General features: G+C 40.5%; 1 protein-coding gene across 1 annotated transcript in view; it reads right to left on the bottom strand.

Moving 5' to 3' along the window:
• LOC141995842 (von Willebrand factor D and EGF domain-containing protein-like) overlaps positions 1 to 15,750 on the bottom strand; it is a 245,954-nt gene that overhangs the window by 90,416 nt on the left and 139,788 nt on the right. The window contains exons 13-15 of the mRNA XM_074967290.1: positions 15,012 to 15,148; positions 13,778 to 13,939; positions 8,343 to 8,447 (exon numbers count right to left, since the gene is read on the bottom strand). Coding sequence (XP_074823391.1) covers positions 8,343 to 8,447; positions 13,778 to 13,939; positions 15,012 to 15,148 — 404 coding nt within the window. The remainder of the gene's footprint in view (positions 1 to 8,342; positions 8,448 to 13,777; positions 13,940 to 15,011; positions 15,149 to 15,750) is intronic.

The following is a 15,750-nucleotide window of genomic DNA, read 5'->3' on the forward strand; positions in this document are numbered from 1 at the left end:
GAAGGAGTTATCAGAGAGTGGATGGTGGATGTAAGACTGCTGTTGATCATCTGATTGACAAAGTTGGACACCTTGAGCATGGTGGTAGAGGGATCTTCACCAGGTTCAAGATATTTGTCTTTGTGGGATAGGGCATCTGCTTTTCCATTTCTCATCCCTGCATGATAGTTTACCACAAAGTCAAATGAGTGAAGAAGAGGGACGAGCAGATCTGGTGTTGGTTAAGGTGTCTAGCAGTCCAGAGGTAGTCCAGATTCTAGTGGTCCATCAGGACTTGGACTGGGAATCAGGCTCCTTCTTGGAGGTGGCACTGCTCCTCGAAAGCTACATTTATAGCTAGTATCTCCTTGTCCCAAATATAATTTTTTCCGATAGGGTTAGCTTCTGAGAATAAAAGGCACAAGGATGGAGTTGGTTGTGGGGCTTGCGTGTTGAAACAATACAGCACCTATAGCAAAATTTGAGACATCAGCCTCAGTTGTAAATGGCTTGGTGGATGAATCAGGATGGATGCCGAGGTGAATGACCTCTTCAATTAATCAAAGGCTGACTAATCCTCGATGGACCAGGCAACCCAGCCCCCCTTTTCTACGCACACCATTATGGGTGTAACCATGCAAGGGAATCCTTTTACAAATTGCCTGTAGAAATTGGCGAACCTGAAGAATTACTGCACCCCATGTACATCCTGGGGTATGATTCAGTCAGATATTATTGCCACCTTGTGCAGGTCCATGGTAAGTCCTTCAGGTGAGATGATATAGCCCAAGAATTCTACTGTGCCTTTATCAAACTTGTGGTGGCTTGGCAGTGTGTCTCCAAGAATGTGAACATGTGATGACTGTGGATGGCCTGACTTTAAGAGAAAATTAGGATGTCATCCATGTAAATAATAACAAATTTATTAAATACTGGAAGGTTGCCAGGCTGTTGCACAACCCAAACTGCATGACCAACTACTCAAAGTGATCACACCTGGTATGAAATGTGGTTTTCCATTCATTTCCTTCCCAGATCTGCACCAGGCTCTGCAGAGATGCAACTTTGTGAAGTCCTTGATGGAGCAAAGTCTTTCAACAGCTCATTAATGAGTGGTAAAGGGTAATTTTTAAATTGTAATCTTGTTCAGAGATCAGTAGTCCACACCAGGATGGAGGGAGCTTTCTTCACCACAAAGAAGATTAAGGCCATCACTGGGGGGATGTGGAGGGGTGAATGAACTCCTTTTGCAGGTTTTTCCTCGAGATATCTCGGGGGGGGGCTGTGGTTCAGTTTTGGAGAGGGATTAAATGCACCCAAAGAGAAACTCTACTCCCAGATGGAGATTGCTGGGGCAGGTGTAGCTGCAATGTGGTGGTTGGGTGTCATTTTTCTTTTTGTTAAACATGCCAACAAGGTGTTGATATTTAATAGGAAATCCCGGAGCCATTGGGGAGGTCATGGGAGGTGCCGGGGTCACCTTTGGATTTTCTCTTCACATCTCTGAATTCTGTGGAGGACCAAGTAAGCTCCAAAAGAGTTGCTGGTTCCAGGTTGGCACAATAAAAACAGGATTGTTGGCGAAATAGGGAGTCAGAGCATACCGTGCCTGACCACCAGGGGATGGATGGGTTGTGGGCAATGAGCTAGCAGGGAGTCCAAGGACAACTGGTGGATGCAGTGCACAACTTAGCCCAAATTGGAGAAGTTCTTGGGGCCTCAAAGGGTAGTTCCCTCTAAGGGAGCCATGTGGTGGGCTGTGATGTTATTGACAGAATCTGTAACCATAGAGATCACTGTTGCAACCACTGTTATATATTTTCAGAAAATATTGTACAGAAGTTGTTGTGTGAGGTGTCTATGGGAAGGTTATGATTGGCTGGTTATAATTATGCTATCTGTATATATGTATCATTTTTGTAGTTGAAGTTATGAATATTGGCTCTTTACTGTCTGTATTTCAAACTTGCACTATGTTTCTGGGGAACACCTCAGGCAAGTTGGTGTCAGCTCTGCCTAGCCTGCTTGATGGCCCATTAAGGACCATCAGCTATACAACTGACCCATTGAAAGAAGGTGGATACACCTTGTGACTCAGCAAGGTATGCAGGATCATGCCTATGGACAGAACTCTAAGGTTTTTTCTTGCCATGTGTCTTTGGAACAAAGAAAGAGAGGCCACCTGATAAAAGACTGCTGCAGCTCCTCCATCTTGTCTTCAATCCTGCTTCTTACCTCTGGAGGGACTTTGCTACAAACTGAAGCTCTACACAAAGGACTGATGACCCATTCCAGCTGTGGATGTACTCCAGAGACTTGATTTGAACCTGCAGTTTATTATATCACTGCTACAAGCCTGAACTAAGAACTTTGCCATTACTGTATGTAATTTATTCCATTTAACCAATTCTTGCTCTCATCTATATCTTTTTCCTTTTATGAATAAACCTTTAGATTTTAGATTCTAAAGGATTGGCAATAGCGTGATTTGTGGGTAAGATCTGATTTGTATATTGACCTAGGTCTGGGGCTTGGTCCTTTGGGATTGAGAGAACCTCTTCTTTTACTGGCGTATTGGTTTTCATAACCATTTGTCCCCATAACGAGTGGCACTGGTGGTGATACTGGGAAACTGGAGTGTCTAAGGGAATTGCTTGTGTGACTTGTGGTTAGCTAGTGGGGTAAAACCAAAGTCCTCTCTGTCTGGTTGGTTTGGTTTCCCTTAGAGGTGGAAAAACCCCAGCCTTGGGCTGTAACTGCCCTGCTTTAAGCAATTTGTCCTGAATTGGCACTCTCAGTTGTGTCCCACCAGAACCAGCATTGTTACATGGGCGAGGGTCCTGATGAAAGAAGTAACGTGTGTATGGACTCCACTAATTCATGGGAGTCCTTGCGTTTGGTGGGACTCTTATGTGCTTGGGCAAACTCCAGGTCCATGAAATTGCCTGAGGCACCTGAGTCCACGAGTGCCTCTGTCAAGGTTCCTTCCCCACTCTGAAATCTAGTGTACAGATGTGCGGACCTGCATGAAAAACCTCCTAAGCTTATTTTTACCAGCTTAGGTTAAAACTTCCCCAAGGTACAAACTATTTTACCTTTTGCCCCTGGACATTATTGCTGCCACCACCAAGCGTCTAACAAATATATAACAGGGAAAGAGCCTGCTTGGAAACGTCTTTCCCCCCCAAATCCTCCCAAACCCTACACCCCCTTTCCTGGGGAAGGCTTGATAAAAATCCTCACCAATTTGCATAGGTGAACACACACCCAAACCCTTGGATCTTAAGAACAATGAAAAAGCAATCAGGTTCTTAAAAGAAGAATTTTAATTGAAGAAAAAGTAAAAGAATCACCTCTGTAAAATCAGGATGGTAAATACCTTACAGGGTAATCCGATTCAAAACATAGAGAATCCCTCTAGGCAAAACCTTAAGTTACAAAAAGACACAAAAACAGGAATATACATTCCATTCAGCACAACTTATTTTATCAGCCATTTAAACAAAACAGAAACTAACGCATATCTAACTAGATTTCTTATTAGCCCTTTACAGGAGTTCTGACCTGCATTCCTGCTCTGGTCCCGGCAAAAGCAACACACAGACCGAGAGAACCTGTGTTTCTCCCCCCCTCCAGCTTTGAAAGTATCTTGTCTCCTCATTGGTCATTTTGGTCAGGTGCCAGCGAGGTTATCCTAGCTTCTTAACCCTTTACAGGTGAAAGGGTTTTTCCTTTGGCCAGGAGGGATTTAAAGGTGTTTACCCTTCCCTTTATATTTATGACAGCCTCTAAACTGGTGTCAGGCATCTCTGGGTGCCAGAGCCAGAGACGGAGTCAGAGTTGTGTTGAACTCTGATTGGCCATCACCAAGGTACTGGAGGACAAGTGTTGCTGTGGACTATTGGGAAGGGGAGGGCTGGAGCTGGTGGGACTGGCGAGAGCTGGGAGGACCATCCATTTTCTTGGTGTTATTCAGTCAAGCAGTTGTCGATCTTGATGCACAGACTGACTAGGCATCCAGGCCAGATGGGGATTCCACCCACGTCAGTTCATCTTTAATATAATTGTTTAGGCTGAGCTGGAAATGAAAACTCTGTGTGACTTCATTCCATTCGGTGTCTAGTACCAAGCATTGGAACTCTGATGCATATTTAGGAACTATCTGGTGTCCCTACTGCAACACCTGAAGTGTGGCTTCGACCATACGCTTGCAACTTGGGTCACCAAAGATCATCATCATAGCTTGAACAAAGTCCTTGAATTGTCCCAGAATTAGTCTTGATTTTTCCTGGAGTGGAGATGCCCAAAGCCAGGGCCTCCCTGGTAAGTAGGCTGATAATCAATCCTACTCGGGCTTGGTCAGAGCGGTATGACTGCAAGAATAGCAGAAATAGGAGCCAACACTGATTTAGGAACCCACAAAATTTGTCATGATCACCACAGAACTTGTCAGGCAGAGGGAGCTTGGCCTTATGGGGAGCAAGGGTTAGACCTGAAGGCGAATTGGCTTGAGCTTGCATTACCTCATTCTGTGCCTACGGGGTGGCAACCTGGGTCTGAAAGGTGTGTAGGTGTATATCTCCATCAAAGAGATATTGGCCTTTGTAGGATCCATACTCACCATATCAGCTGTAGTTTCCTTATTGTTGGTGGGTTCTGGGTTGCTCAAACTGTCAGAGACATAGACATGCCTAGTAGTTGGAATACGAATCAGGCCCAGTGGTTGGAGCCGGAGTCGGTAGCCAGGAATTGGAGCTGAGGGTCAGAATCCGAGTCAGAGGCCAGATACCAGAATCAAGGATCAGAACGAAAGTCAGGAATCAGAGCTGTGGCATAGCCAGGTTACCTGGAGCAAGGCAAGGCCAGGGCAGGGCTGGATCCAAGGCAGGGAACCAGCAGGCTCAGGAGCTATAACAGTCATAAACAAATGCTTCGAGGAGCTACTGAAATGCTGCTGCTGCTGCTGGGCTTAAGAGCTGCTTTACTGACTCTTCCAATTAATCAGACAGTGTAGCCAATCAGGCAGCCTACTACAGGTCAGCAGCGCTTGTTAGGTAGCCCTGAGACTGGCTTTGCTGCAGGCCCTGATTCCTGATCCATGAATTCCTCCTCCACCAACTCCTTCTCCTCCTCATTTTTTTTTTGTGAGAAAAGATTGATCTGGCTTACACCTAACTCCAGGAGATGGTTGACAGCTGTGAATCCCGAGTGGTGGGAGGTACTTTCATCCCACGTAGAGTTAGGCACCTAACTCCCTTTGAGGGGAGGGGCATTGGTCACACTCCTCTCCTCAGCACAGCCTTCTGGCTAGCCTTTGGTGGCTTCCCACTTTAGGTGTTGGCTTCTAACTCTCCCCATGCGTTGTATAGGGAGCCTGGAACCCTAACTCGGGACTGAGAATTCACTAGGCAGCAAAGTGCATAAAAGTTAGGCATTATACTGCTTAGCATTGGAATGCCTAAAACCCCTTTTTGAATGTAGCCCTAAATCTCTGAGTTTTATAGTCACTGAATCCAAACCACCAATTTTATTGTGGAGTTATTCCTGAAGCATTCATTTCAAACTAGACTTTGTCTCTTTAAAGTTTAATCATTTTACTTTTTGACATCGCTCAAATATTAGAGCCCAGTCCTTCAGTCCTTATTCAGGTTAATCCCATTTTCTTCACTAAGCGTATTACCAGCATAAGGTTCCAAATTCAGACATAAGGCCATATTCTACCTGACACACGAATAGTCCCATAGAAGACAATGGGATTACTCTCTGATTGGTTCATATACTGAATCCTGTCTTTTCTAAGGATCTTTTTTTAATTTCTCAGAATCCTTACAAAATATACTACATAATATATTACATTATAGTAATTTGTGAATATTCTGTAAAATAAAAGAACTGAAAGGATTTTCATGCAGTACCCTAAAAAAGAAAGACCTGGATCTTGGCCATTATAATTTGGAGGATAAGAAGACTTCATTATATTGTTGTTTTCAGAGGAATTAGACTTGGTTCTGGTAAAAAATGAGAGTACTTTTCTGATGTGATAATGTGGTGATGAATGGGCTCCATAGAAAAGGAACACAAAATGTGAAATGGCCTTGTATAAAATATTCACTCACTGAAACGCCTTTCCTAAAAGCAATTTAGGTGTTATAAAGAAATATTATAGCAGGGGTAATTAGAATGTGGTTTAATGCATTTTATAGCCAAATTCAAACAGTCTTGTGGAGAATTTTACAGTAGAAATTATTATAATCTGGGGGAGGCATGAATCTTGAGGAAATGTACATACTTCAGAATTTGAAAAACACAAGAATGAGGAAAAAAACTTGAAGAAACAGTGACAAGGTTGGTGAAGTAATGTCTTTTACTGGATCAACTTCTGTTGGTGAGAGAGACAAGCATTCCAGCTACACAGAGCTCTTCAGGTCTGGGAAAGGTACTCAGAGGGTCACAGCTAAATACAAGATCAAACAGATAGTTTAGCATAAGTAGCACATATTCTAATCCTGGGACCATTCAAGGTGAAGTGGCCCATTAACACCCCCGTTGTCAGAGGACAAAGGGGGGCTAGTGGGTTGTAGATTGTTGTAATAAGCCATAAATACAGTGTCTTTGTTAAGACCATGATTTTTAGTGCCTAGCAAAGTGACGAATTTAAGCTCCCAGGCTTGTCTTTTGAAAGTGTTGTGCAGTTTCCTTTGAGGATGAGCACTGATAGGTCAGATATAGAGTGATCGCTTTGTGAAAAGTGTTCACCGACAGGTGTTTTGGTGTTTTGACCTTTTATCCTTCTCCTGTGTGAGTTCATCAACAAATATGTGAGTGAAACCAACCACTAGGCTCTCGAATGAACTCACACAGGAAAATGCGAAAAGACAAAAACTACTTATGCTAAACTATCCTTTGATTTTGTATTTAGTTGTGACCCTCTGAGTACAAGTACTCCTGGTTTTTTTGCGGATACAGACTAACATGGCTGCTACTCTGAAACCTTTCCCAGACCTGAAGAAGAGCTCTGTGTAGCTGGAAAGCTTGTCTTTCTCACCAACAGAAGTTGGCCCAATAAAATATATTACCTTACCCACCTTATCTCTATAATATTCTGGAACTGACACAGCTACAACAGTGCATATATTTAAGGAGTGGTATAATTTACAGTATGTTTTGATTGTAATGTATCTGCTTTAATTCTTTTTTTTTTTAATCAAAAATTGAAGTGATTTTGTTCAGGACTGGACCCTTTAATTATTTTATGTTACTGACTTAAACTGAAAGGTAGGAATTGCCATTTTATTGTGGTAAGTGATATGGTGTTTCAAGAGCAATTTTCAGTGCAACTCTGAAGACATTATTCTCTGATTAATGTTAATGAGAACAAGGCAAATGAAGTAAGAAGAGGATGTACCTGTGTGAAACTTATTTTATACAAAGGGAAGATTGATGCCTATATTGTATTTATTTTTATATCAGAACTGAAAAGATGGATTAGGACAGTGAAATATTTTAGCCTCCAAAAAGATGTTTTAAAACTGTATTGAAAAATTATTCATCGGGATCCTCTGAAAAAGGGGAGAAGGTTTTTGAAGGGGGTCATTTAATAGGTAATTTAGTAGAGCACACAGGAAAACAAAAGGATAGACTGCTTTCTCACCACTTCCGCGGTGTACTGGCAATTTAAAATGTAGCACTAGACTTTGATTACCGTTTTGAATCTGTCATATTACTCTATATCTGCACTTACAGATATTTAATGCAAGCAAAGATGTTTTAAGTTATCTCAAGGGTGTCTCTATATGAGAAAAATGCATAGCACACACCCTGATATACCTACTGCTGCTGGAGGGAATGGATATAGAGTTGTTATGACTTGTAGTTACAATATCCCTACAAGATTGAAGTGAGGACAGATAATAGCCTACCTCCCACTGAGAAATTGGAAATCTTCCTAGCAAAGATTCTTCCCAAGAGGAGGTTGGTTAGAAATCCTTTCAGCATGAGGGAGTCCTGTCTATCAGGAATGACCCCAGCACTTCTGGTTCTCCCTAGTTCTGTTCACTTGTATAAATATTTCCAATTTACAGATATCAACAACCATGGGCTTTTGGAAATGTCATAATTAGCAAGATCCCTTGTAAAGTGCAGCAAATGTAATCCATCAACTATTTATGTCACATAGAAACTGTTCAAATCACATAACGGTGTGACCATTTTCAGAAAGAGGACACAATACTTAGCTATCCAGATGACCCATAAAACAGTTTTTCCTCTTCCAAGACTGTTAAAGCACACATTAGACAAAAGTGAGTCAGAGTTAAGGAAAAGATGAATGATTTGTATTAAACCTTTACACTCTTTAAAATTACCTTTAACTTACAAAGTCCAGTTGGATGGAATTCACAGACCTGGCAGGCTCCATCGTACAGGGTCAGAACTTTGGAATTGCTGTACTGGAAGCCATCATTAGTAATCTAAACGATACAAAAATCATCATTCTAAGTAATAAGGTTCCATATGGATACTGTCTGCTCATTTCGGAGCACATAACCATTGCACCCTTGAACTGGATACCTGCCAACAAGATAAATTAAACCACTTGTGACTTACTTCCCTACAAGCTGACAAATTGCTTGATGTTGCAAACTGGAAACCATTATTAATAACCAAAAGATCTTTTGGCTCAGATATGAAGTTTTGTGATAGCTGTTAGCTTTGTCAAATAGCCATGCTTTGAAGTGTTACTTAATATATTTTCAGTAGACAAAACACTTGTATTTTTTCAACAGTACATCCTACCTTGGACTGTTTGCCACCCTTTCTCCATAATGAAAAGCAAATACCAAGAGCAGTTTGTGTGTGTATATGTGTGTGTGAGGAGGTGGGGGATGGGTGGGTAAGGGTCACATTCCCGGGGCAATCAATTAATATATTAAAATTGTTTAAGTGGATTCATAGGATTTCCTCACCATCACTTTACTCACAATCACTATTGTTCCTATTCAGAGTCCATCTTTGGTTTTCTTGCATCATCGGTAGCGTCACAGCACAGACTCTCGACAACCTGTAATTCTGCTCAGTAACAGCCAGCCATTTGTTCTCAGTAGCAATGCAACCCATATTCAACCACCAGAGGCAGTAAAGCTTTTAGAACTGCAGATTTTAGTCTGAAATTGTGAGTAGCCCATACCTCTCAACCTGCCAAAGCCCAGATATCGGAGATAATGTAGGTGATCCACAAAATGAGGGACACAAAATAATGATTAATGCAGGTAACTTTAAACACTGTCAGGTTCATGCCATTAAGTGAATGACTGTTTCTATAACCCAGATTTCATGATTCCTTATTTCTGATATAAATAATTTTTGACAATAAAAACAGATTCATGTGGAACAAAGTTAACTTTGGGACTAAAGTGAGAGATTTCTCAAAATGAGAGACACTTGAGAGGTATGGAACATTAGCAAGCAAAAACATTCCAGAAAGTATCCAGTGAACATTCACTGAACTAGCAAAGCACATAGTACACTGGCAAGACAGCAAAGAGGCCCTTCTTTATGAATATCCTGGAGATATATAATACCTTAATCAAGTTTAAAAATGGAGTGCGTAAGGAGTTTGCTAAAACTGAAAGGCTGTTGACATATACTTAATTCAGAGGCAGGATGCAAAAACATGTCTCCTATTCAGTAACATTTTGTGCTTTGCTAGGAGCCACTGGACCCAGAGCAAAAAAGTACTTTCATCGGCTAATAAGGTATTTCAGTTCACAGAAGGGGAATGTTATTTATAATCCAGTCATGCAAAAAACATTGAATGAATATAAAGCAAAATTAATGAATGAATAAATAATACACAGAGCCTCAATTATCACAAGTTCAGAAAGAATAACAAAAGTTCCTTTGGAACATGATAAAGTGAATATTCCCACAATATAGCCTGCAATTGTCCTCAGCTGACAATACATTACTCGTTGAACACACTCACTTCCACACAAACCAATCTAACTAGAAAAATTATTGTAATCGTGGGCTTTTATAATTTGAAATTCTGGAAAAGAAGGAAAAGAAACATTAAATTAAATTGAAATGAAAATGTATTGTTACAGTTTTAAAAAGAACTTAACTCCCTCCTGAACATCATATTCAGTAGAAGTGATATGTATTGGCACAAATTGGAAAAGAGCTTTAAAAAAGGAAGACTTTATTTTTTAATTCAATGGCAGAAAAAAACTTCAATTTTTTTTTCTATTATAAGATTTTGCTTGTTTGCAGGCAAGATCTCCATTAAGAAAAGACCATTCTTAATACATTTTAACTTTAATTTCATTCCTTTACCAGTACCCTCAAGGTGTGTGTTTTGTCAGCACTAGTACACATGATAATAAACATCAATAATGGTAAAGATTAGAATAGAGCAAACTCTATATAAGGAATAATTCACAGGACTCATTTTTCTGTTTGTTAATTGTGCTCTGAACAAACTATAATTTTCCAGATTGCTCAATATTTTTAATTTTTAACACATTATAACTTTCAGTCTGTGGGGTTTTTTGAACAGTTTGTTTCATTATTCATTGTTGTCATTTTGTAATTGGTCACTTAGTGATATTGGAGGGCATTTGTAAAAGTGCCTATGTGACGTAGGGGCTCAAGTTCAATTTCAAAAGCAACTTGGGTGCTTAGGAGCCTAAGTCTCATTGAAAGTCAGTGAAAACCATGACTCAGTTTCTGTATCAACTTCAAAGAAACAGCAGGGCTTTTAGAAAAATGACTGGGTGAGTCAGGAAGTCTGTTTCTGCTGCTTGAAATGAATTTAATTCATCATGGATCAAAATGTTGTTTGCATTATTCATAATCATAAGTACAACAACATTTGGCTTGTACAAGAGTTTGTGAATGAAAAAACAAAATGTGCGAAAAACCAACCCAACCTGGTGAATCCTAATTCAGTTTCTAATTTGTTGTATTTTTTTAGATAATTGTTTCAACTTTTCACATAGCTCTAACAATATTAATAAATCAGAGAAAGAGCATGCTTTCCAAATCTGACAGTTACCCTCCAACCTCCTCCCACTTTTCCCCCAGCCCACATGTAGGTGGATGGCCTAACTCATCGTCATCATGATGGCAAATGCCAAAAGAAGGGGCTGACGTAGCCTCCTGGCAGATGGAACGCCACCCAGATCAATCTCTGGCAAGGCCCTTTAGGTAGACAGGCGGGAGATTCAGTTTATGTTCATCACTAGCAATATTATTGCACCACTGAAGTTGGCAGCAATGTGGGCTTCACAAGCTATGTAGCCAATCCTTGGCACACCTGTTTTGGAGTTCATTGGTCTTCCATTCAAATAATATGTGCATACCAAGAAAGCCTCCAAAACTGAACTAGTGCTGATGGAGGTGATTGCTGCATTCTGCTTTGGCTAGCCTCATTTCTGATCTCATTCTCTAAACAGGTGTTTGTGTTTTGATAACTGCACAAATTATTCTAAACTAACTGACTGATGTTGCACCTGATATTGTCTAATCTACATCCAGCAGCATAGGCATGGGAGAAATAAGCAAAACCTGAAACATGAATAGGAGAGGAGATAAAATGAAAGAGCACGGAGAGGTCGAGCTGGTTGGAAAACGCAGTTACATTGAAAGCAAAATGCTCTGCTAAATTTCACTGAAATTTTGTTTCTGAGGGAAAAAGGGCAAAAAAAAAAAAGTTCTGACAACATCCCATTTCAATATTTTTGGAGTGAAACAATCTAGTTTTTCCTTTTAAAATTACTTTTTGTTTCATTTTTTGTTTTCTATTATATATTATAATATTAAATCAGCTTTGTTGAAATGGAACTTTTTTTTTTAATTTTCTTTCTAGGAGAATTTCAATATTTTTGACTTTTGTTCTGAACAGGAATGAAAAAAAATTTCAAAATCCTCTGTGAAACACAATATTCATTTTCTGCACAGCTCTACTAAGGCTTTTAAAACTATAGTCTGGGTGCTTCCTTCATAACCCACCCACCAAACAACCAGTGTGGGGAATATAATATTCATGCAGCTGGATACATTTGGCACATAAGGGTTTAATTTTGTATTCACCAGGTAGCCATGAACCGGCTATTTCTAAGAGGATTGCCCTCAAAGGCTGGGTAGGTGAAGAGTGCTCAGAGACAGATTTCCTTGAACTGTAGTTCAAGAAGAGAAACATTCTATGGAAACTTTGGAAGGGAAAAATAAAGAAGCTGCACAACCCAACTATGAATGTGTGTGGCACCAGAAAACAAAATGAACCATAATACACAGTAAGCATAAGGTATAAAACTATCAACCTAATTAATCAGCCTAGTGAAAAGTGCCCTTTATTTAGAGGTTATACAGAGCTCTTATTTATACAGAGCTACTAATTATACCCTCGCAAGGAAAAGCCTGCCACACAGGATCCAGGAAGTTCAGTTCCTCCAAATTATTCCATTAGTGGGCAGTGTTTCCCCTCACAACCCACATAACAAGCAGAGGGTGTAGCATCTCCTTAGATCTTGGGAAACCTGGACCTACAAATATAGGAAATGCCATAGTGCATCAAAGTCCATCTAGTCCAGTATCCTGTGGACAATACCAGGTGCTTCAGAGGAAGGTATAAGAATCCTCCAGTAGTCAGATGTGGGGTACTCTTGCCCCCTACATAGGTCTCATCCTGATTTCCAATCGAGACTGGTTTAAGATCTGAAGCACAGGTTATCTATCTATCTATCTATCTATCTAGTTATTAATAGAGGGCAGGAGTATAGATACAGAGTCTAAGGGCCTCCACATCCCTGGACTTCTCCCATTGACCAGGGCAGCATGGATTTTAGCATGCAACTAGTATGTCCATATTACAGACAGTTACCAAAGCACTGTGTTGCAATGAAAGCAGTGATAATGGATTGTAGCTAGTTTATTAAATGTTTGCTGTTGACATTCGAGGTATAATAATGATTTTCAAAGCACATCTACAATTGCTCCTAGAGTCTCCCTGATTTTTCCAGCTACAGTTTGTTTAGTTGTTTTTTATCTCAGATTTTCAACCTTGACAAAATTGCGTTTTGTGGAAAAATACAAAGCTAGAATGTGTGTGTGAGAGAGATGCACGTGTATTTTCCATAAAATATAATAGTTAATAATTGTCCTGTTGGAGGGGTGAGACTACCCGAGTAGAAGCAGCAGGTACAGGGTCACCAGGGTACTGATTTTCTGTAAATATTTAAGGCTGATTAAAGTGAGGGGCTGAAATCACAGCAGAGCCAGGCACAGTGTGAGCAGGTGCTCTGAAAGCTTTCTCCTATAGCTCTGCCAGTGCACTTCAGTCCTCATCTGATGCATCGTTGCTTGTACAGTGCTAATCCTGGCACTCACCTCAGAAAAGACTGTCAATTATACCAGTCTGTACAGTGGTCTTGTGATGTACAGTAAAATATACAATACAACAGGATGAGACAAGATTCCTTTTTACTTGTGATCTTATCAGAATTTTGAACCTGGGTCTCCAGAAGTGAAATACTAGTGATTAACAATTGATTAGACTAGTGCATCAATCTTAGATGACTACCAGGAACAGTGATTGGAATTTGCACCTTATCCTTGCCTTTAAAATATGTCCACAATATTGTGACTTTGTTTTGCTTTGTTTTTTCCTGAATGGTATGAAAGGTATATATTTCTATATACATTTAATGATTGGTGAGAATAATATTTTACTCTGCATTTTAATTACCAGAAAAACTGATATTCTCATTAATTGTCTTTTAGTAATATAAAAAATTCCTACTTTCACTTGCCACCTTGCGAATGGTTCATCATCAGCCATGAAGCGCGCAGCCTCTGTTTCTGTGCTGTTCAGAACAGGAATCTGGCAGTCAACAGCCGTAGAGCTGAGAAAATCTGCTTTTGTGGGTTCTTGTTCTCTTGATATCCAGTTGCCATTGAGATGCTACAGAAGAAAATGTATGCAGGCAGAAGCCAGATACAAATGAATTCCAGTTGTCAGCACATATTTATATTTCTAATTAATAATGTAAAGAATTTAGCCTTTAGCAGCAAATCTCACCTCCCCCTCCAAGGCTGCAGAGGGCCCCAGAAAAAGCAGAATCAAGATGGTTCTGCTACACAAGGGAAACCAGCTCAAGCAGGAGTCCCCATTCACTGTGTGCTATGTAGCCTGCCTCCATCTGAGACACCTAAGTGATGGGACTTGGCAGGCGTGAGGCCCGTCAGAAGAGTAGGACCTACTTGAAATCCAGCAGCCAATACCTCCAAGGAGCAGTGGACACTACAACAGGCTTCAGAACTGCAATAGCAACTTTAGAACTGCGCTGTAACCATTGCAGAGTGCCCACTGCCTCCTCCTGGCTATTCTTGGAACAGGGTATAGCCCTTTCTGACTTCAACAGGCCACTTGTGTGGGTAAATGCGCAGGGTTTGCCCCCTAATCTTTTGATGGGAACAGCTTCATTTTGAAAAATAATCTATCCTGGCACTATATCAGGGAAGCCTTCTTTAACTATGATTTAAATATTATATTTCACATTCAAATACATTTAGAAATACAGCCATGCATACAGATTCCAGATGCACAAAATGAGAAATAATACTGTGATTTTAGGCCTCGTTGAATGCGGGTATAGCTGAGCCAAAAAAGAGCTAAACAAAGCTTGCAGAAAAAAAGAATGGTGAGAATATACTGCTTTGGCTCACTTATGACCCAATCATGTTAGATTGGCTTCAGTTACCGTTGCTTACAATGTATATGCTTGCACCTGGAGTTGAAGGTGTTCTGCACCTGGTAATGACAATTGGATAGGAGGGGACTCAGGCCCAGATCCTAAATTAGATACCTAATTCCTATTGAAATCAATTTATTGAAATCAGTCAGTATTCAGTACTATGATTCTATGATCTGGGCCACTGATCCTTACAGGATTAGGTGCTTTTACAAATGTAAGCACGTAAATAGTTCTACTGTATTGCTGATTGACTTTGCGCTCCCATGGTACATTGCTTACAATCAATCTGGTGACCTCACAGTGCAGATCAGGAGAGTCTCTGAAGCTGAAGCCAAACACCCGGATCCTGTTACAATCAGAAACTCGTATATCACAGAGACCCCTGTTCTCTAAGTCTGTGATCTCCAGAGTGTTCTCTGAAAGGGTGAAATAAACACAGAACTTTAGAGAGAAGCATTAAACTCAGTTCATTTTTATCAAATTGTTTTTACTGTTGCCCTGCTTTTAAAAAAAAACACTTTCCCTTGTATTCATAGCTCACATACCTCGTATATCTGCTTTGAAACATCACATACAAATAGCACAGCCGTACAAGGGTAGCTGCAGCAATCAGCATCGAAGGGGATGAACCTCTAGTTAGATAGTAATCCTATTGAACACACAGTGCTGCTAGGCTGATATCAATGAGTTTTCTGCAACTCATTTAATCAGTTAGCTAAGAGATATCACTTTTAAAGGAGCTGTGTATATAATAATACTAACCGACCTCACAGGCATGTTGTGACGGTGAGGGTTAAGTCATTAATGGGTGAAACTTAACTCTGCAGACAGCCAGAATTAGGCCTGGGCGTCACATAAAGTCTTACTTAAACCCTATTTTGAAGGCTTATCTGGGACAGAGGGTATATCTACACAGCAAATTAAAACCCACGGCTGGCCTGTGCCAGCCAACTTGGACTCCCGGGACTTGGGCTGTGGTGCTAGTTTCATTCCTGTGTAGACTTCTGGACTCAGGCTG

The sequence above is a fragment of the Natator depressus genome, chromosome 11 (assembly GCF_965152275.1).
Source record: "Natator depressus isolate rNatDep1 chromosome 11, rNatDep2.hap1, whole genome shotgun sequence".
NCBI classification, from domain to species: Eukaryota; Metazoa; Chordata; order Testudines; family Cheloniidae; genus Natator; species Natator depressus.